The sequence below is a fragment of the Anomaloglossus baeobatrachus genome, chromosome 4, assembly GCF_048569485.1.
Source record: "Anomaloglossus baeobatrachus isolate aAnoBae1 chromosome 4, aAnoBae1.hap1, whole genome shotgun sequence".
Taxonomy (NCBI): Eukaryota; Metazoa; Chordata; class Amphibia; order Anura; family Aromobatidae; genus Anomaloglossus; species Anomaloglossus baeobatrachus.
This window is the reverse complement of record NC_134356.1, coordinates 516,219,678-516,243,383: the sequence shown is the minus strand read 5'-3', so window position 1 is coordinate 516,243,383 and position 23,706 is coordinate 516,219,678. Positions and strand designations below refer to the sequence as shown.

At 44.3% G+C, this 23,706-nt stretch overlaps 1 protein-coding gene across 3 annotated transcripts in view; it reads left to right on the top strand.

Moving 5' to 3' along the window:
* Positions 1-23,706, top strand: part of CRTC3 (CREB regulated transcription coactivator 3) — a 191,417-nt gene that overhangs the window by 127,681 nt on the left and 40,030 nt on the right. For all 3 annotated transcript variants that reach the window (XM_075345866.1, XM_075345865.1, XM_075345863.1), the window contains 3 exons: positions 2,913-3,025; positions 22,719-22,757; positions 23,216-23,301. In XM_075345866.1, coding sequence (XP_075201981.1) covers positions 2,913-3,025; positions 22,719-22,757; positions 23,216-23,301 — 238 coding nt within the window. The remainder of the gene's footprint in view (positions 1-2,912; positions 3,026-22,718; positions 22,758-23,215; positions 23,302-23,706) is intronic.

The following is a 23,706-nucleotide window of genomic DNA, read 5'->3' as shown; positions in this document are numbered from 1 at the left end:
CAAGAGGTACTGGGAGGGACCTGGGCAGGATATTTGTCTACCATCTGACAAGACCGGGGGGACTTTGACCACACCGGGGGAGGACAGTTCTCCCCCATCTCACATGCTTGTTCATGTGGGATTTGAGAGAGAGTTTTTTTTTTTGGGTTTTTTTTGTCACTGCCTTCACATTCACATGATCGCTGTTATATGGTGTATAACTGATCACATGACCAGGGACTGGAAAATACCCGGATTGTGATCTCCAGTGTCTTGGCTACCCCCACTAGCTGAAACTCTGGAGATTTTCTGACGCTTGGGGGGTGCTATACCCTTTTTTCCTGAGTGTCGTTAAAAAGCAGCGCTGAGGAATAAGGTCTCTTAACTGCCGCCGTTAAATGTATCGGTTGTCGTTAAGAAAAAATATCTCTATAAACCTATACAGTATGTCAGATTTAAGCCAAAACCAAATAACTTTGGTAAGTAGCTGGAATATACTCACCATTTGTGCTCAGGTGACACCTTTTAAGGAATAAGTAGAAACCAATACTTTTGCAAAGTGTACATAATCCGTAATAAATGCATTGCTTCTTGATAACCCCAATTGGATTATCTGTTCCATCTGTCTGCTGAACATGAGTCTGGCCTCTAAATCCATTGGAAAACCTCTTTATCAGATAATAATTCTTTTCCCTTTTGCAGTGACCACAATGTGATCTAGCTGAAATGAATGTAATACAAGGTCAGCCAAGGGTTACTGGAGTAGAAGTCATTGATACTTTGGCTTCTGCAGATTACTCCCATGTACTTCTGTAGGGGATCGTCCCCAATATGCCCAGCACCGTAGGGAAAGGGGATGTCTGAGATGTTTAGTCTGGAAACAGGGTTAGGGGCATTAGAGAAATCTCCCATTGTACCATACAGCAGGTTGGAATGAAATGCTCATACACCGTGCTGTACTGTGGGCACACGTTTCATATGTTGTATCTGCTACATTTCTATCAATTTTGCAGCTTTCGTACATAATAAACTAAATAAATTTTGGTTGTGAAAATTCAAGAAGATTGGAAAAATGAAATAATTTTGCCTTTTGAGAGCGGTTTACCATTTTTCTTTTTTTGCCTTTATCATATAGCCAGTTTTGTTAGATGTAAAGAACACCGAAAGGAATTCTGCATGATAATAAATCCCATATACGCTGTTACAATAATTTTACAAGAAAATGTGAAAGCCGATACATATACATTAGCCACAAACACTGCAAAGCTGATAGTGAAAGAAAAGCATTTGTGGACAAGGCTAGAGAGACTAAAGACCACGTTTCACTAAGCGACATCGCTAGCAACATCGCTGCTGAGACACGACTTTTGTGACGTTGCTAGCGATGTTGCTGTGTGTGACATCCAGCAACAACCTGGCCCCTGCTGTGAGGTTGCTAGTTGTTGCTGAATGTCCTGGGCCATTTTTTAGTTGTTGCTCTCCCGCTGTGAAGCGCACATCGCTGTGTGTGACAGCGAGACAGCAACAACTAAATGTGCAGTGAGCAGGAGCCGGCTTCTGCGGAGGTTGGTAACCAATGTAAATATCGGGTAATCAAGAAGCCCTTTCCTTGGTTACCCGATATTTTCCTTCGTTACCAGGGTCCGCCGCTCTCACGCTGTCAGTGCTGGCTCCCTGCACACATAGCAAGACTACACATCGGGTAATTAACCCGATGTGTACTCTGGCTAGGAGTGCAGGGAGCCAGCGCTAAGCGGTGTGCGCTGGTAACCAAGGTAAATATCGGGTTGGTTATTCGATATTTACCTTAGTTACCTAGTGCAGCATCGCTTCCATGGCAAGATTAATCCCTCCCTCTCCTCCACAGCTGTGATTCGATCCCTTACAGATTAGTAATAGAGGGGTCTTAGACTCCTCGTATTACTAATCTAGGGCTTATTGGCAGCTTCGGGCTGTTATTAACCCCGATTATCACAGCACCAGGGCAATTGGGAAGAGCTGGGAAAAGGGCTGGGATTGTCACATCTAATGGATGCGACAATTCTGGGTGGCTGCATGCTGCTATTTTTAGGCTGAGGTTTGCCAATAAGCATGGGTCTCCCCAGCCTAGAATACTAGCCCCCAGCTGTTGGGCTTTATAATGGCTGGGTTTCAAAGTGAGGAAGGGGGGGGGGGGGTCGGCTAGTGTTTTGGGTTTGGGTTTTTGTTTTTGTTTTGTTTTACTTCTTGTGGTGTTTTTTTTTTTCTCATTTATTTAACGAAGTAAAAAAAAGCCGCATGCGGTTTCTCATATTTTGATACATGGCCAAGATAAGCGCACGACTGAGGCCTGTAGCAGTCTGCTTTCTGCGCTGGTATCAGAATTTTGGCGGACTTTTTTTTTTTTTTTTAAGTTTTCCCGCATACCAGACTGCCTTCAGTTGGCTGGAAAAGAAAGTTCGAGCTTTTACTTTTTTGCTTATTTTTGAATCTTATAAGTTTTTTAGTTCTGTGCAGGCTTTTGGATATTTCTGATCAAGGGACACTTGATGGCTTCTCCCAGGGAATGCCTGTAAGCTGAGCCAAAGCTTTCTTTGATTTATTTTTTTATTTTCCTTTTGTAAATTTATTGCTGCATTTGACTGCGGAGCACTTATAACATTTTCTATGGGTGAGAACATCAGCATTGTCTGCCTTTTTGTTTACTTAATTTTCTTGCTCCGAAGCTTGAGAAGACTTGGGACATGACACTTGGGTAGCTGTATGTGAAACGATACAATGCAGTCATTTATTCTGCCGACGCGCTCGTCTTTGGATGTGCTCTTCATTTATAAAGGATGGTATTTGTTGTGGTAGCTGCTGTCATTTGCTCCTCATTAATCCTATCCAAGGTTAAATCTGGATGATTTATATTGCATTATTTATTATATGCTATTTTTTTTTTCTTTTTTCAGAACGAACTCTGACTCTGCACTTCACACGAGTGCCTCGAGTACCAAAACGCAAGATCCATTTGCAGGTGGAAACCAACATGCTTTGCGAGCCCCCAGACCTCCTCAGCGCAACAGTAAGTAAACCTTAGTCGTTATTATGTGATGGTTAAGGGGTGAATAAAAAAATAATTTATACCACAATAGGCAGAAAAGTTTGTTTTCTGTGCTCCAAAAGCTTCCAAATAAAACTTTTAATGTTAGAAAATAAAGGCATCACTGCTATGCTTTCCACTTCTGACTTTTGTAGCACAAAAGTATTTAAAGGGAACCAATCACCAGGATTTTCATATATAACCTAAAGCCAGTGCTATACTGGCACTATCAGGCTGAGTCTATACATACCTTTAGTTGTCAGCTTGGATGTATAGGTTTTGAAACCCAAGCAAATAAAGATTGTAAAATGAACAGTTTTTTTTGATTGACAGCAGCTGCTAATAGCTGGGGTGTGGGATTTGATACTGATTTCTGCCCCCCTACCTGTTCCTCTAATTTATTATTTATGCAAATTCCATTATAGAAGTGCTTTACTAATGGATTTGGCTAAATCATGATGGCTAAAAGGACCTGTGCTGATGTCATACCCATGTGACCAGAAGGGGCGGGGCCTCAGACAACATAGCTGATACCAGGAAGCAACATAATTTTTCTGTTGGCTGAGGCCCCGCCCCTTCTGGTCACATGGATATGATGTCACCAGCTTCTATAATGGAATTAGCATAAACAATAGTGGGAGGAACAGGCGGGGGCGGAATCACTATCAAATCCCACCTCAGCGATTATCTGCTCCACAGCTGCGATCAATCAAAAAACTGTTCATTTTACAAACTTGTGTTTCAAAACCTATACATCCTGACAACTAAGGGTATGTATAGAATCAGCCTGATAGTGCCAGTATAGCACTGGCTTTAGGTTATATAGGGAAATCCTGGTGATTGTGATTATTTTTCCCTCCCCAAAAAATGCACTAGACATGGCCTATGAATGAAAGTGTTCCAGTTTCTGGAGAATAAAATGCAGACTCTTATTAATCCTCTCCAACAAAACCTTCAAATTTAAAAAAAAAAAAAAAAAGTTACCTGCAGCCATTGTACTAATCTGGAGGTAGATGCCAATTTAACATTTAAACATGTGCACTAGCGTAACTGGAAATTCAGCTGCAGGGGGAAATGACATTTATATTCTCTGTAGCCGCTCGCTTCCAGTCAGTGGGGCGGTGCCAAGTGCTGCGAGCAGTCAGCGCTCTGTATATAGTGAGCTCCTTTTAATCGCGCCCACTGCTTTGTGATGGACGTCCTACTCAGCGTGCGCAGGAGGAGTGATCACACCGGTCTCACTGTGCATATATGGCTGGAAGCAGGCGGCTATTACAATATATAGTCATTTAATAATGAATCTGAACTTCCATTTGCACGTTTAAAACTGTATTTACCTGCAGATTACCACTGTGGCTGCAAATACACAAAAAACCTAAGGTCCAGACTGAAGAATCCCTTTTATGGCTTCAATATTCGTGACAAAACCACCTTTTGAAGGGAACCGAACAGCTGACCTTTGGGACGAAGAAAAAACAAATCAGTTCTTTTTGAGTCTTCTGGGAGCCTTCTGGGAGTATTGGCCCCCGTTACAATACAAACACTTATATACTCTCCTCCGATGCCTGTGCCATTCCAGCGGTGTCACACCTGCTCTCCCAGGGCTCACTTGACATTGTCATGCAACCTCTGCGCCCAGTCACCTTTGGGTTCCCTCTCCCCGCTTCCGGATGTATCAAACATCAATAGAAAGTGAGAGCTGCGGCTGGTCGCTCACTTCCTTTTGATGTTTGATATGTCCAGTGGCAGGGAAAGGGAAGCCAGAGCTGATTGAATGACACAACAATGTCACGTGAGCCCTGGGAGAGCGAGTGCTGACACTGCTGCAATGCACATACACCTGAGGAGAGTTACAAGTGTTTTTTATTTTAACGGGGGCAAATACTGATTTCAAAGAGGTCCCGAGTAGTGGACAACCCTGTTAATATTTCACATTCTTGTTAATTCTAGTATTGTTCTTGATCTTTGGGGCATCAATACAATGTGATAACGACGTTGTCTACAACTAAAGTGTACAACAATAGGAACTAGTTTCTTATCTATTTACAAGTGTGTAAATAGTGTCAAATATTTGCAGGGTAGGAATTGAAATATTAGAGCATATCTTTAGTTTAAAAAAAAGTCTGAGATTTTTTTTTTTGTATTAACTTAACTTGTATTAACTTGTCTTTTTCTCGGTAAACTCCTGTATTTCCTTTTTCTTACTAATTTTGTTGCACATTTTATAATTGTCTGGATACTCTGCTTTTTCTCTTAAACAATGTAAGGCTATGTGCACAGGCTGCGTTTTTTTGATGCTGTGTTTTTGTGCATTTTTGGCCGCTAAAAATGCACAAACGCACCCACGGCAAAAAAAGCGGCAAAAAACGCATGTGTTTTTACCGCGATTTGGTGCGTTTTTGGCTGCGTTTTGCTGCGTTTTTGATCTCTGCGTTTTGCTGCGTTTTTCCAATGCATTGCATGGGGGGAAAACACAGAAAAATGCAGGAAAGAATTTACATGTCAATTTTTTTTTAAGCTCAAAAACGCAGCTTAAAAAAAAAAAAAGTTGTGTGCAGACAGCAAAAATGAAAACTCATAGACTTTGTTGGGGAAGCAAAGTCATGCAGTTTTGAGGCCAAAAACGCACCCGAAAAACACGCAAAAACCGCACTGTGTGAACTTGCCCTATGAGTAACTGGACATGCAGGCTTACCATTTTCTGTCCTTCAGACTGTTATCGAGGATTGGAGCGTTTGTGTACAGACAACACTTTGTTAGAATACAAGGAGTACAAATACAATATTGAGTAAAACACCTCTGTCAGGGGACTTAGGAAAATTCTTTGAATTTCTGACATTTTTTGTATAAAGGTTCTCAATTTGTTATATTTTTACTTTTTGTTGGCCATTTACCATCACTTTTTTTTTTATGTTTGACACTTCCTAGTTAGCGATCGGCAGACCTGCAAATGTGCGAGTCCGGCCGAACCTCTTCTTTTTTTATTAAATGAAAAAAGCCTGATTCGTGATCAGAGTTGAACTCTATCACCTGCCCGGACACCAAACCCCATATAAGTGTTTGGGGACCTGATCATTGTGATGTAAATTGGTGTTAGAAAGGGCTAGGGGGGGCTGCAAAGCAGGAGATTTATACTTAACGACCTTTCCCGCAGCTCTGAGGCCTAAGCCACATGGCGAGAAAATCGGTGCGAGTGGAGTGCGATAAAACATCGCATTCCCCTCGGACCAATTCTAGCCTGTGTGTCAGCACACATGAGCGATTATTTTCTCAGCCCTAATCGGACCGAGAAAACAATCGCAGCATGCTGCGATTGTAATCCGAGACTTTCTCTCGCACCCATTCAAGTGAATGGGGCGAGAGAAAAATCGCACTGCACTCGCGGTACACCGATGTACCGTGCGTGCAGAGCGAGAATGTCTATAGCCGGCTACACAGGCGAGAGGGAGAGAAATCCCTCCCTCCCCTCCTGAGTGCCGGCCCGCCCCCCGCAGCTGAGGTCTGCTCGCACGAACGGACCTCAGTTGCAAGGACACAAGCATGAGACTCGGCTCTGCTGTACTGCCAGCACGAGCCGAGTCTCATGCAAGGGGATCGCAGTAGTCCCCGTGTGGCCCCAGCCTAACACTGCTTCCGGGTCCGCTCATTAACTCTTGTACATTTTTTACTGCTTCCTCTGCCCACCACCAGTCCCCGCATGTGATTGGTGGCAGTCAAAACTTGCCTCCACCCCATGTTGACAGCACAGCATCTTTAATTGGTTGGAATCGCACACGCTGTCTGCGTCCCTATAGTGAAGCAGAGGACTGCAGCCTCCAGCCGTGTGCTTTTCTTGGCTGTGTATCAAAATAAGAGGGACCCTATGCGGCTTTTTTTTTTTTCTATTATTGAAACAATTTTAAACTGTGTATATGTGTAACTCCCTACCTCTTCCAATTTTGATACCCAGCCATAAAGCCAACAGCTAGGAGCTGGTATTCTCAGGCTGGGGAGGCCCACGGTTATTGAGGCCCTACAGCCTAAATATAGCAGCCTGCAGCTGGTCAGAGTTATCACATTAGATGTGACAATTCTGGCGCATTACCCAGCTCATCCCGATTGCCCTGGTGCGGTGGCAATCGAAATAATTTAAGGGGTTAATGACAGCTTACAGTTGCCATTAAGTTCTAGATTAGTAATGGGTAGGGGTCGGAGACCCAGCCCCACCCCAAATTACTTATCCTGTAAGTGAAAAGAAATAAACACAAACACTGAGAAAATCCTTTCCCGCCTGCTGCAGCTTCAGGCACACACTGTTACACAGCTGTGAGCGGTGATGTCACGGAGTTACCTGCGGTCACTGCTAAAAGTTCCCACTGTACTTCTTTTTTTTTTTTTTTTTCCCCTTAATTTATATAATTCTACGGGTGCCCCATATAGACCATGAACTTTACAGTTTGGGGTCGCCTTTCACGATCTCTGGTATTCTGCAATATTATGGAGGAAATCTGCATGCTCAGCAGTGCACACCTGCAAGAGTTAAAAAAAAAAAAAAAAAAAAATGTCAATCACTTTGCTGCAACTGTAATGTGCTGTGTTTTTTATTTTGTGCATAGAAAATATGCAGCGTTAAAAGCTCATCATGGGAACTTATTCTAAAATGCCTCCTTCGCGCACAGAACATGGGTCATTTGTGGGCAGTAAAAGCGAGATCAGATATGTTACATCATTGGAATGTGTCTGCTAAGCTCTCCACACATTATAGTAGGTCAGGGCCGTTCTTTCAGGGTCACATATTCAATCTGTTTTATTGTCCATAGGATCTCAGACTGATAAACAACAAACAGCATTAACTTGCCCTCCCTGAATCCGCTGTCCTGTTCCTTACTAATCGCCTTCAAATGAAAAATCACATCTACTCACAACCGCTGCAGACGATCCCTGGGCTCAGTGGCTTGTGCTGTCTATATTTGCAGAATAGCTGAGCCCAGTGCGTTGGTATCGAGCACTATAAATGTGACCTCAGCGCCAACCAACGACCCTCCACTGCACCCGGGAGGAAGCGTAAAAAACTATGGGGGAAAAATATGCTTCAGAAAACTATGATCTGCTCTGGTATTGGAACAGACGATATATGGGAGGAATATGTCAATTATCCAAAGATGATTATTTTGTAGTTCATAGACTCACAGACTGATAAATTAACAAACGAAGGGTTTACTCACCCCTCCCATGCCCAGTGGTGTCTGTGCTTGAGTCATCTAAATCGATAGAGCTCTGACCATGGTGATTAGCTGCAGTAGTTACATTTAGGCCTAGGACACACAGCAAGTAAAATTGGATGAGTGGAATGTGCTAAAAAATCACATTTCACTCGGTCCAATGTTACTCTAGGGGGCCATTCCCATCTGCAATTTTGATTTTTTTTTTTTTCCCCTCTTCACAGCCCTAATCGGACCTAGAAAACAATCGCAGCATGCTGCGAGTGTCAGTTCACTCACACCCATACAAGTCTATGGGAGCAAGTAAAAAGGATAGCACCCAGCTCTACTGTAAAAGTAGGCGCCAGGAGGAAGATACCGTATTTTTCGGACTACAAGACGCACCCTTTTTTAGAGGAGGAAAAAATGGAAAAAAAATTAAATTAAAAAAAATGTGGTCATGACACACTATTATGGGGGGTGGGTCTGCTGCTGACGCTGTTATGGAGGTAATAATCTCCCCAAATTCTGTACTCATATCTCCCATTCTGGGCCCCTTCCAGATATGGCCCCATTGTGGAATATGTATATTCCCCATCCTCGTGTATGTGATCCTTCAACCTAGCGTGTGTGTGTGTGTGTGTGTGTGTGTGTGTGTGTATGTATGCATATATGTATGTATGCATGTATATATGTATGTGTGTGCGTGTGTGTGTATATATGTATGTATGTATGTATATATATGTATGTATGTATATATATATATATATATATATATATATATATATATATATATATATATATATATATATATATATATATATATTACTTCTATATATTTTTATTGCCTAAATTTTACAGATGTGATGCTCACCTAACTTTGTTTGGTCCTTCCTCTGCACTAGAAACAGTCTCCCGTAGCTGAACAAGGACCTGCAGTGATGTAATGAAGAGGCGGGCTCTGTGCTGTTCTATGCTGTTCTGGCCACCCCTCTTCATTACATCACTGCAGGTCCTTGTTCAGCTACGGGAGACTGTTTCTAGTGCAAAGGCAGGAGCAAAGTGAAAGTAATGTGTGCCCTCAGCACAGAGACTGTGGCTATGCTGTGTTGGTATGCCGTGCTCTGGCCCGGACACTGCAGTGATGTGCACATCCTCCGGGCCGGACATGACTGCAGTGGCACCCTGCTCCTGCCTCCTAAACGGTCTCCCCAGCCGCTGCAGGAAGCCGGCGGCTGGAGCACCCACGTGTATCCGCTGTTTACATTAAACAGGTATTGATTTGCTGCTCCTCACACCCGCTTTTAGTCACTGACTGAAGAGAGCAGAGAGCGGTGGGCGGGGAGCAGCTAATGAATATTCCTTTACTTTAAGCAACGGCCACACGTGGGTTCTCCAGTCGCCAGCTTCCTGCAGCAGCGACCCTCCCTGCCTCCTGTGATCCCACTCCACAGCCGCTCCCTCCCCACAGCTCCCTTCCCCGCAGGTACCCCGTTTTGACATTCAGACCATAAGACGCACCCCACACTTTCATCCCAAATTTGGAGGAAAAAAAGTGCGTCTTATGGTCCGAAAAATACGGTAATCCTATCTAAAAGGAGTAGTTCCAGCACTCAGGTTGTTGTGCACGATTTTTTTTTTTTGTTTCAGAAAATCGAATAAAAACATTTGACCCTTTTCGTGTAATTGCCTTTTTGGCTATGTTCACACACTGCATCTTTTCTTAACCACAAAGGTGCAGCATTTTTGGCCCCAAAAACGCACCTGCAGCAAAAACGCATGTGTTTTTTTCCATGGTTTTACTGCACTTTGCGTTTTTTTGTTTTTTTTGTTAAGTCAAATCTGACGGGAAGGGCTGAAAAATATTTGCAAAAACGCAAAAAGTATTGACAAGCTGTATCTTAAACGCAGCCAAGATGCAGCTAAAGATGCCCAGTGTAGATGGCAAAATAGAAATCTCATAGACTTTGCTGGGAGAAGGAAATGCATGTATTTAAGTGCATCTTTGTGACCTCAAAAATGCACTAAAAATGCAGTAAAAGATGCCCAGTGTGAACATAGCCTTAGAGTGCTGGAGCTATTCCTTTTAGATATGATTATCTTCCTCCAGGCATCTGCCTTTATAGTGGAGCTAAGTGCAAATGAAACATTGGAGTGCACTAAGAAGAGAGGGCAGTGAGATAATCACTTCAGCTGACAATGGAGGACATGGACAGATCACTCTCCCTCTCCTCCGCAGCTGTGACCCGATTGCAGGATCGGATCACAGTTGCATGACACTCGTCTCACGCGCACAGCAGAGCAGGAGCCGAGAGTCATTAGCATATCACATCCGATGCTCTCAGATTGGATGCCATATGTTTGTGTGGCACCAGCCTTAAGGTACCGTCACACTAAAGGTCCAGTCACACTAAGCAACTTACCAGCGATCCCAACAACGATAGGGATCGCTGGTAAGTTGCTAGGAGGTTGCTGGTGAGCTGTCACACTGCGACGCTCCAGCGATCCCACCAGCAACCTGACCTGGCAGGGATCGCTGGAGCGTGGCTACACGAGTTGCTGGTGAGCTCACCAGCAACCAGTGACCAGCCCCCAGTCTCCTAGTTACAGCACACATCAGGTTAATTAACCCGATGTGTGCTGCAGCTAAATGTGCACAGAGCAGGGAGCAGCGCACAATGCTTAGCGCTGGCTCCCTGCTCTCCTAGTTACAGCACACATCGGGTTAATTGCCTGATGTGTGCTGCAGCTACATGTGCACAGAGCTGGAGCCGGCAGCACAGGCAGTGAGAGCGGAGGAGGCTGGTATCAAAGGTAAATATCGGGTAACCAAGGACAGGGCTTCTTGGTTACCCGATGTTTACATTAGTTACCAGCCTCAGCAGAAGCCGGCTCCCTGCTCACTGCACATTAGTTGTTGCTGTCTCGCTGTCACACACAGCGATCTGTGCTTCACAGCGGGACAGCAACAACTAAAAAATGGCCCAGGACATTCAGCAACAACCAACGACCTCACAGCAGGGGCCAGGTTGTTGCTGGATGTCACACACAGCAACATCGCTAGCAACGTCACAAAAGTTGTTCGTTACCAGCGATGTTGCTAGCGATGTTGCTTAGTGTGACGGGGCCTTAAGCGACGCTCCAGCGATCTGACCTGGCAGGAATTGCTGGAGCGTCGCTACATGGTCGCTGGTGAGCTGTCAATCAGGCAGATCTCCACAGCGATCAGAGATCAGCCACCAGCGACCCGTGTAGCAGACGCTGTGCTTCGTAACCATGGTACACATCGGATTTCGAAGCAAAGCGCTTTGCTTATAGATACCTGATGTGTACCTTGGCTACGTGTGCAGGGAGCAGGGAGCCGGCTTCTAGAAGCTGCAGATACTGGTAACTAAGGTAACTATCGGGTAACCAAGCAAAGCGCTTTGCTTGGTTACCCGATGTGTACCTTGGTTACCAGCGTCCGCAGAAGCCGGCTCCCTGCTCACTGCACATTCAGTTGTTGCTCTGTCGCTGTCACACACAGCGATGTGTGCTTCACAGCGGGAGAGCAACGACCAAAAAATGGTCCAGGACATTCAGCAACAACCAGCGACCTCACAGCAGGGGCCAGGTTGTTGCTGGATGTCACACACAGCAACATCGCTAGCAATATCACTGTTGTGTCACAAAATCCGTGACTCACCAGCGACGTCGCTAGCGATGTCTCTTAGTGGGACGTGGCCTTTACTGTAGACATGTCATTACTGCAGACAATCAACAGGAGCAGCGGCCCAAATCTATTCGTATCCTTGTGCCTGCAGTCAACGAGAACTCTGAAGTGCTGTGTGCATGTTACTTTTTTTTTTTTTTCCTTGGCTTTGGGTGCAGAAGAAAATTGTTGCGGGGTTTTTTTTTTTTTTTTGATTGTTTTGCTTTAGCACTTACAGGCATTGATTTCACAAAAAATGCACCAAACAAACATGCATTTTTTGTTGTGTGTTTCTGCCACAAGGTGCGTTTTCACATACCCTAAAACAGGACGGCCTCCCTTTTATTGGTTTGATATTTTCTTTCCCAGTTGTCTACCCTGAATGGTGAAATCACAAACTGGAGGACAGGATTGTTCCCCTCCTCGCAGGCATGATCCGGCGCTGTGTGATGTCTTGTGCATTGTACAACTTGTTACTTTGTGATTACAATTGAGTAAATAACAATGGCTTTCTATATTTGCAGTAATACCTGTGACTTTGGGCAGGTTCACACCTGGGGGGGTATTTCCTCTGTGCTAGGATATAAGAACAAAATGCAGAAGTGACTGCAGTGCCAGATCCCACATATAACGGACGCCAATACAGGACAATGGATCTGATTTTCGGTTCTGTTGGGTTTCGCCATTCTCCCCATGCTGCATTATATTATGGTGATCAGCATTTTTGGTAGAATTTGCAAAGCAGGCTATTAATGGGGCATCCACTGTAACGGGAAAGTGATGGGAATTATTAAAAAAATAATAAAAGATCCATTCTTTACCAATGCAGTCTTCCGGTCTCCAGCCTCGTGGCTCCGGTGTTCCCCAGCACTCCTGTCGCGATGGCAGCACATCTGTGACCTTAGCGGTCTTATGCCATACATGCAGGTGTCACTGCTGTGACGTCATTGCTGCAGGGCTGGTGAGGACCACCAAAATGTAACAGAGGGAGATTAAGTAATGTTTTTGCTGGAGTTTCCATATTTTATATTTTAAAAAAAAGTCTGTTGCATTACTTTCTTAAAAATTACGGACAATCCCTCCCATGAGGTGAAAAAACTGCAGCGGATAGATGACACACAGACTATCGATCATGTTCTGTTCCCGCCTCCTCTATGGGATATCCATCTTTTATAATGACTGTTCTGATGAATGGGGCCCAGTGTTGTAGTTCTTCAGTACGCGGCGCCTGCACTGGTCTGACTCCATGTACACTGTGGTGCGCTCTTTATAGCAGACCTCAATTAAAGAGTAACAGTCTCTGTGTTTTTAGTTTTGTCCCTCCTATAAGGCTGCTTTCACACATCCGGTTTTTCCTGTGCGGCACAATCCGACTCTTTGCAGAAAAAAACGCAACCGTTTTTTTTTTGCCGCCGGTTGCGGTTTTTCCGCATAGACTTTCATTAGCACCATATTGTGCCGCATGGCCTTGCGTTCGGTCCGGTTTTTGCCAGATGCGGCATATTTAGCCCATGCGGCGGCCGGATAGAACGTTGCCTGGCACGTTTTTTTGTCCGGCAAAAAAAAAAATGCATCGCGCCGCATCCGGCCGATGCGGCATTTTTTCCAATGCATGCCTATGGACGCCAAATGCAGCGCGATGTGGCAAAAAAACGCATCCGGCCGCCACATGCAGTTTTTTGCACTGCGCATGCTCAGCAGCGTGCCGCAATCGGCAAAAACTGGACGGGCCGCATGTAAAAACTTATGCAAAGGATGCGTTTTTTTCGCTGCATCCATTGCATAGGTTTTAGAGCCGGATTTAGCCGCACTGCTAAAACCGGATGTGTGAAAGCAGCCTTAGTTAATTGTACACATGTAGATAAGAAGCTTTATAGCGATTTACGGAAATCCACTTCTTTTCTCCTCCAGGACTGATCTTTCATTCTCAAAATTCTCAATTCCAGAGATGAAATGTCTCCAGTGAATACAGATATTCCCATTACTGAGATGGCAGTTGGTGCTCATAAAGTTCCATGGATCCTGCAGCTCCTCCCTCCCACACCATAGAATTTTAAAAGCACCAACTGTCATCTTGAGAATTGTGAAGATTATTAACAAAGTTCTTATTTTCTTGTGTATTATTGAATTAATAAAATGAAAACAACGGTTACACTTTTATGTGCATCTTATTCTTTTCTGGACCTAACATGCTTGATATAATAACCTGCCTCGAATGGCCCACCATCCTCGTACCATTCCTTCACCGTTACATGTGACTGAGCCCAGCTCATTATGCATTACACTTACAGCAGGAATCATCATGTCAGGATCAAACACACTTGTTTCAGGCAGAATTCTATTCATGGCCATAAAGTCCTGGGATTAATAATATAATATATTTATTCATTTATATAGCGCTAATTACTGTTAATTCCACAGCGCTTTACATACATTGGCAACATTGTCACCATTGGGGCTCACAATCTAGGTTCCATGTGAGTATGTTTTTGGGGTTTTTTGGAGTGTGGGAGGGAACCCACGCAAACACGGGGAGAACATACAAACTCCTTGCAAATGTTGTCCTTGGAGGGATTTGAACCCAGGACCCCAGCGCTGCAAGACTGCAGTGCTAACCACTGAGCCACCGTGCCACCCTTTGGATTTCATCAGATCATGTAGACCGCTCTGTTACATGGGGATACAACAGTCACAGATCCATTTTGCCTCTGTGGCAGATTACTAGCCATCTCTGTAGTCACCACTGGTGGAGATCACCTATAATAAGCTGCTGCCCTGTAATAATGACCGTCCTTCCTCCTGAATGAGAAATGGATTCCTCTGAATCTGAGGATCTCCCTCTAGTGTTCATTGAGGGTATTACAGGGAGACGGGTTTGTTTTTCTTGCTTTGCTGTTACAATCTGCACAGTCGGATTCACTTTGGCAGTGATGAGTGCTGCACATAGGCTAGATCACTCACACACAGGGCCATACTTCAATAACTTGTATAGGAACCCAAATGTATTCCTATTTCTGGCTTGTATAGCACCAGCATAGTCTGCTGCACTGTACAGAGCATGCCACACTTCCAGCAATCCCTTTTATAAGGTCTCTCTCCCTGTATATGTATTAGGAATTATTTAATAGAACGTTAATTACCTTCTGAAGGTGTTGGGGGGGGGGGGGGAGCCTACGCCCGAGCCCACGCCTGAGCCCGAGCCCACGCCCACTCAAATGAGAAAATAAAATCTTGTCCTTGATTAGATTACAACTTAGCACCACTAGACTGCAGGGCAATGTTCTGCCTATACGGAGCCTGTGTATATGAACAGACCACCCATACCCAATGTCCTCCAGTAATCAAGTGTTTGGGAGCGGAGTGTAATGTACAGGGCTGTACTCCTCCCCTCAGTACGGTCTACATCCATTCACTACTGCCGGAGGCACTGGGTATCAGACCCTCGCTAACCTGATATTAATCCCCATGTCCTATGGATTATCAATATCAAAGTAGCAAAAAACAATTTTGATATTGGAACTGGCTTTAGGCCCGTTTCACACATCCGGTATTTTGCCGGATCCAGCACGCATGCCGTACAGCACTTTCATTTACAGTGGCAGCGCGGCACCATGCGGTTGTGTGCTTCATGCACAACCGCATTTGTCCGCATGGTGTCGCGCTTCCACAATGAATGTATTGTACTGCATGCGTGCCGGATGTGTGAAACGGACTTTAACCCTGGAGGTAAGGTGTCAGAATGGTCTGGTATTCCCTTATCACATTCCCTAATATAAGGGTACAGCAATCCCAGTCACATCTATTTGATTTTGAGTATTAGAGCCAATTCACATTCTGCAAATCAAAAAACATCCTTTTGTAGTAATGTTCGTTAACAATTTATGGTCATCAAAAAATAGAAAAACTTATTTGTCTGGAGCGGTTGATATTTAAGCTTGCTTAGAGGGAAACGGTCATCAGAGTTATGCTGCTTAAATAACCGGCAGCACGGAGGCACTGCCTTATTACAGCCATGAATGCTAACCATACTATGAAATAACAGCCACGGACTGTCTTAGCTTACTAGACCCATAATCCCTTCTGTCCCACTCCAGTTGGCTGACAGGTCTTCCCTAGGTGTGTACAGAGAGACCTGTCAATCATGGAGAGCAGGGTGGGATTTTAGCTGCTAGGAACCCCAATTGACTAAATGGTTGAGGCATTGTCCCCGCATGATTTTCCCACAAAGCTAATTAGGATTCCAAGATCTATTGATTAAAGCGTAGTTCCACAATTGGTTGGTTTTTTTTTTTAAAAAAAGAATAATAAATAAATAAAATGTTCCTGTGCTGAGAATCTTATATATGTGTCCCTGCTGTGTACTGTGTAATGGCTGTGTCTGACCATACAGAGACATGGTCTGATCATACCATATCTCAGAAGAAGAATACAGATACTACAGCACGGGATAACAAATACTACTTTCTTTGATGTAAAACATTTAAAAAAAAAAACCAGGAAGTGAAATGTTTTACCTCACAAAAAGAATAATCTATGATTCCATGTTGTAATGTGTTTTTATACTTTTTTACATCCTCCCTGGTACAGGAGATGCGGTATGATCAGACCATGTCCCTGTACAGTCAGGCACTGCCATTACACAGTACACAGCAGGGACACATATATATAAGATTATCTCAGCACTATTAGTAATAATAATAACGTATATTTTTAAAACCCCTTCCAAAAGACCTATTGATTTAAAATGTACTTTAAAATAAGCTTTGTTCTGGGGAAACCCCCTATAATTCTGTTGTATCTATGCGGGTATAATCTACTTGTCTGCAGTGGTGTCTGATCCTTGCAGCATGAATCTGATGGCGGGTTCCCTTTAATTCCTCATTCTCTGCAGTACATTGTCCCTTATAATCAGGGGATGTGCTACCGTTAAAGTGATCGTTCTGTGCTCATTAATATCATGGGAACGATTATTCTGTGCACATAACTTGCAGTCGGCCCGGTCTATACAGGTCATTAAACAATCAGCGGGCGGTCATTTAATGGCTGCTTTGTGACTTGTAAAGGCGACATTATACTAAAGTGATCTCCGTAATAAGCATAAATATGTGCGCCCCATGACTTCCAGGATTCCACACCTTGGTTATGTAGGTAGTTACACACCGGTCATGAACTCCATACCCTAATGATGTCGGAGCCCTGTGATAACACAAGCCCTCTCATTGCTCGGAGGTCAGGTTTCAGTGCATGTGATTGTGGAGAGATGATTCTTACAGCAAGGACACTTAGTAATAAAAGGTCATGAATACTTTTAGCACCTCCACCCTTGAGGCGGAAGTAAACAACCTGATCTCCTTACATGATTTCTAGGCAGGTGTATGTGCACCTTGACACTATAATAAAATATATATATGCTATAACTGTAATATTACTGTAGGATATGCAAGACTCACTCCAAGAAGACCAGGCTGTCTTAATGAACCAGAGAGCAGGCCATGATGTAGGTAGCTGCCATTGATGGGGGTGAAATGAATAGAAAACAAATCCTTCTTTTAAGGGGAACCTGTCAGGTTGAAATTGGTATCTGATCTGCCTGCCGGGTGTTGTAGAGCAGGAGCCGATCACATTCATATACATTGTGGTGTGTAAAGTTTCACTAACTGGTATAGAGATGAGACTGTGCGGAATGATGTACTATAGGGGTTTTTGTGAAAGATTCAGTATGTGTGTTTTATTGAAATCCCTGGAGTTTGCATGTAGCAGTCCGGTGGGCGGTCCTACTCAGTGATTGACAGTCTTCCCTATTTGACAGTGCAGAGGTAACTAAGGTAAAAGTGAATGAAAATGTAAAACCATTCACATTAATTGAAATTTAATCCTTTTATCTTAAAGGATTCATATATGTGTATGTACCAGATTTTCCTTCCCTTTATTCTTCTATTCTGCTGGACAGCAGCAGACACTGGTTCCACCAAGCGCTTATGTTGAATGTGGGGAGTTCTTTTACACTCCTTTTTTTTTTTTTCTACAGAGATGACAGTAAGTCAGACTAGGACCACCCACTGGGCCTCCTGTGCGGGCACCCACTGGGCCTCCTGCGCGGGCACCCACTGGGCCTCCTGCGCGGGCACCCACTGGGCCTCCTGCGCGGGCACCCACTGGGCCTCCTGCGCGGGCACCCACTGGGCCTCTTGCGCGGGCACCCACTGGGCCTCTTGCGCGGGCACCCACTGGGCCTCTTGCGCGGGCACCCACTGGGCCTCTTGCGCGGGCACCCACTGGGCCTCTTGCGCGGGCACCCACTGGGCGGGCCCTCTTGCGCGGGCACCCACTGGGCCTCTTGCGCGGGCACCCACTGGGCCTCTTGCGCGGGCACCCACTGGGCCTCTTGCGCGGGCACCCACTGGGCCTCTTGCGCGGGCACCCACTGGGCCTCTTGCGCGGGCACCCACTGGGCCTCTTGCGCGGGCACCCACTGGGCCTCTTGCGCGGGCACCCACTGGGCCTCTTGCGCGGGCACCCACTGGGCCTCTTGCGCGGGCACCCACTGGGCCTCTTGCGCGGGCACCCACTGGGCCTCTTGCGCGGGCACCCACTGGGCCTCTTGCGCGGGCACCCACTGGGCCTCTTGCGCGGGCACCCACTGGGCCTCTTGCGCGTACAACCACAAGGGATTTTGATGAACATATTACAAACTAGACTGAATCTTTCCCAGTCCTTTCTATCGTTCTGCTCTATACCACGTTGTCCACAGAGCGGCATTATACAACATAACTGTAGACTGTGAGCCCTCGCGGGCAGGGTCCTCTCTCCTCCTATACCAGTCTGTTTTGTACTGTTAATGATTGTTGTACGTATACCCTCTCTCACTTGTAAAGCGCCATGGAATAAATGGCGCTATAATAATAAATAATAATAACTGGTTCCTTTTATAGTACTTTGCACAACCGAGGAGAACTCCAGATCTCCGGTTTTGTGTGAGGGTGACATGAGAAATGTAAGGGATTTAATGGGAAGAGGGACCAAGGCTGAATTAGGTTAAAGTTTGTCTATCGGACAGAAAGGATGCTAAACTTTAGAAAAGGTGGTGGAGCATGCTGCATTTTGCAACCTTTGCCTTGGGCATCAAGAAAGCATTTCCTGCCAGTGCCACTAGTTTATATGTGCACAACAATATACAGCCTCCTCAAAGGGAAAATACCATAATTATTTTCATAATAATAATTCTTTATTTTTAAAAGAAAAATAAAATTTACTGTAGGTTTTTTATTTATTTCTGCAGCAACTAGGGACTGCCATTCTGCCACCGGCTATAGGAGATTGCAGTCAGTGCCCAACTGTATCTCTTAAACTGTGGCTGCCTCAGCTGTGAAGTGCACACTCCTTGGGCCGCCCAGCTTCACAGCTCCTGAGGGAGCCAGGTACCGGCGCTGTGCTGCGAGTTAGTGTTCCCCTGTTACTGCTACTTAAAGAGGGGACTGGAGGTTGGGGCCGCTGCGGTGCCCTCCTCTATGGGCACTATGGCCACAGCAATGATGGGGGCAGTATGGACACCAGGGAAGCGGCGGTGAGAACACAATGACACTCTGGTATTGTACTTCTAATGGCTGGTCACTGCCTGAAGAAGTTTGCCCTGCTCTAAGTGGTGACCGCAGGGCTGTGGCAGGGACTTCTTCAGGCAGTGAGAACAGGTTGAAAGCCTGACATTAATAGTACAATACACTGCTAAACTCTGAACAGTCTGGTAACACTATGTAACAATAATAGACCAAAAGTATATCAAGGGTACTTCAAAGAGTTAGACCAATTAGCAAAATTATACCCATTAAAATTAATTATTAATAATTGATTTAAAACCAAATATTTCAACCATACGAGTAAACCCACAATGTGCGTGTAGTGTGTGAGTACACACTTGGTAGAAGGTATTAGAAGATGATATAGAGGGGCCTGAGGTGAGTGTGATAGATTATGCAAGAATTGGACACTAGGGGATATATCTTTCCCTTCTCTTGGTCCTACCTCACAATGGGGCTTTTAAGCACCCTAGTTGTGTGGTGCCCCCATTCCACGACGGCTCACCCTCTCTGCTCCTATCTACCTTGTAATAAATCTACCACCAATCTCCAAAAGTGCAAGGTGCAATAAAATCAGCACATAGATGCCAATCCCAACACAAGATATATTGTATTATTTTGGGAGACTAGCAGTACAGATGCAAATAAATCTACCGATTATAGTAATGCTGCCCAGAATAGGACTTCCACAGATATCTCGGGGCCAGTGTCAGCAACACCCCCTTCTTTTTTGATAAACTGAAAGAATAAGTCCTCTTATTAGCTATATGTCACATCAATGAGGATCTCTGATATCGATAAATACTCCGCAAAGTATATAGATAACCCGCAGTAATAGGTATTAGGATTGGTAAATTATAACATGCAGTAAAGTATCACCACAGATGTCAATAGGATTCCCTACTGTTTGTTGGTAGTCCTCCTGGGCTACAGTGGATATCGGTAGTCAGATGCCAGAATTCTCCCAGTCTTCACGACAAACAATTAAATATTGTGCCTGGTATTGTAGATACACCTTTCCTTCACTCTACGCGTTTCCCCCCCACTAGTTGCTTGGGTTTATCAGGGGATCAGAACAAGGCAACTGGGAGCAGAATCGTATCCCAGTTGTCCCAAGATGCCACCTATAGGGTACTATATGCCCGGTCCCATAAGGCCCGCTCATCTGGGTCCGGGAGGTTAATGCCTCACTCCTAATGGTGCACCATAGGGCCTGCTCGTCTGGGGCCCTATTTGGTTTTAATCAATTATTAATAAAAAATAATTTTAATGGGTATAATTTTGCTAATGGATCTAACACTATGTAACGCAGTTTTTGTCTCCAAGCTTTTAAGTGCTATATTCCAGTTACTCATGCCTAAATAGTCAAGAAAAACTAATTATAAACTTTGCTTTTGTGACCAGGACAATGAAATATTCAGTTTTAAATATTTGCATAGGGAAATCGAAAATGTTCATTTCTTTTTGTTGATACAGTTACAAAAACATTGTATATGCATTTAATATTGGCCAAGACGAGCAAGAGTGGATTAGAAGTGAGTAGCTTTTGACGATTTATGATTATACTGCAAATCACTTTAATGAATCAACCCCCAAATATAGTCTCCCATCATCTTCTCGCTATACTGTCCTTGGTAGCGTCCACGTCCTTTATATTCTGATGAAAGCGCTCGTCTTGCTCTTCTGAGTAAGCCCCATGTTTTCCTTGAATTTGTCAGAATGAGCATCCAAGATATGTACTTTGGAGACATTTTACATCCCATTTTTCCAAAGCTCTTTATCAGTCTGAACCAGTTGCACATCTCTCATCCTTGTGATTGCCCGGGAAGCCATGCACCACTGCAGACAAGAAGCTCAAAGCCGCTTTCTCTTTTCTAGTCCAGCTTCTTTACGAATTCTTCATTCTCTAGAATCTGCTTGATTTGTGGTCAGACGAAGATACCAGCTTTTACCTTTGCCTCACACAGCTTAGGAAAGGCATCTTTGTAGGTACTTGAAGGCTGCTGATTATTTGTCGAGAGCTGAGACAAACTCGCTTGACAGGCCTCACTTGATGTGCAGGGGTGGCATCAGCACTTTCCGTGGGTCCACCAATGGCTCCCACTTCACGTTATTCTTTCCTACAGAAAACTCAGTCCTCTTTGGCCAGTCCCGCCTGTGATAGTGCTGATTGGTGTACCGGCTGTTCCAAAGGCAATAAAAACAAGGAAACCACTTCTCGCGGTCTACACAACGTTGCACGTTTTGCGAATGTTCAAGAAAACATAGATTTCAGATTATCAATGTCCTGACCACAAAAACAAACTTTCTTGGGAATTTTTGCCATTTTCTTTTCACTTTAGTCATAAGTGATTGGGAAAACACCTTTGGTACCAAAGGACAAAAATAAAAAATCAAATTTGTTACTTAGTGTAATCATCACGCTGCTGTGCTCTGTACACTCTCCACTCTACGTCCATGTAAGCCTCAATCAGACGTCAGTGAAGCAGACATCTGAATGTGGCTTTATTGCTGCATCTGAAAAGTGTGTATATCCCGAAGTTAAAATGGCCAAATTGTGCCCAAAGTGTCAATTATTTTCAAACTCTTGGGCATGGAGTTCATTGGAGCTTCACAAAAGCCACTGGACTCCTCTGCCAATCCTCCTCCATGACGACCTTGCGGTGCTTGTGGATGTTGGAGACCTTGCGCTCCTCCACCTTCCATTTGAGGATGCCCCACAGATGCTCAATAGGTTTTAGGTCTGGAGACACGCTTGGCCAGTCCAGCACCTTTACTTTGTTTCTTTAACAAGGCAGTAGTCGTATTGTAGGGGTATTTTGGGTGGCTATGTTGGAATGCTGTCCTCCGGCCAAGATTCTGAAGAGACTTTCCAAAGAGTGGATCATGCTCTGCTTCAGTATATGACAATACATGTTTGCGTTCCTGGTTCTCTCAATGAACTGTAGCTCCCCACAGCTGGTAGAACTCATGCAGCTCCAAACCATGACACTCCACCACCATTTTGGTCTCATCAGTCTTGCGGACATAGTTCCAGTAATCCATGTCCTTAGTCTGATTTTCTTCAGCAAACCGTTTGCGGGCTGGGACCTGATGGGTTCCCTTTAAGGAGATATTACTTTTCACTATGCTCTGTGTGCACACGTACAGACAATTGACTATCTTTGCTGTTATCAGACGCGTCACTAGTATTTGTAACTAATATTTGCATCTTCTCTTTTGTTTTGCAGCAAGTTTACATGACGGGGAAATAGACAACTTTGTAGAAGGTAAAGGCTGTGGCGTCATTCTTTTTGTTGTGTGACCTTCTCATCTTCCATTTCTAGTGTGTAAAATGACAGCAGTAATCTGTATCAGCGACACATTTCTTTTCTGAAACAAGCCAGTAAATGAAGCCATAGAAGACCAAATAAATACATGGGTTTAAAGAAACCAGATCAATGTTTGTTTTCATTTCTTAGACCTTTTTTGTTTTTAAAAGGAACCTGTCCTCTTTCACGTTATTTTTGTCTGATGCCTTTTATGACTGTAGTATTGTGTGCCTTTTTTTTATTTATTTATTTTTTTTTATTTTGCTTGTTTAATATCCTTCTGCTGCTCCATAAGTATGTGCTTTATTTACTTCTGGAACTGGATATTGTTCATAATAAATATATTAAGAACAGACTAGACATTTTCATTGCTCACAAACTTTTTTTTTTTTTTTTTTTTCTCCTTCTTTTTGTAGTTTTTTCATTTCCAAATACTTTGACGGACGAGAACATGCTGAATGTTTCTAAGCCACTGCCCAAACAGCTATGGGAAGCCAAAAAGGTACAATACTTAATAGGTTCTGTATTTACTGATGGACGTTTTGTTCAAATTTGGAGAAAAAAGGGTTAATAGACCACGCTGCCGTAGACAAGAGGATCCATGTAGAAGGAATGATTTTATTTGTCTACACGTTTCAAAGCCTTATGGTAGGGTTCCCCACCTCCAGCCCTCAAGGGCCACCAACAGCACATGTTTTCAGGATTCCCTTAATTTGCATGGGTGTTGGAATCATCACCTGTGCTGGTGATTAAATTATCACCTGTGCAATACTAAAGGTCCAGTCACACTAAGCAACTTACCAGCGATCCCAACAACGATAGGGATCGCTGGTAAGTTGCTAGGAGGTTGCTGGTGAGATGTCACACTAGCGACGCTCCAGCGATCCCACCAGCAACCTGACCTGGC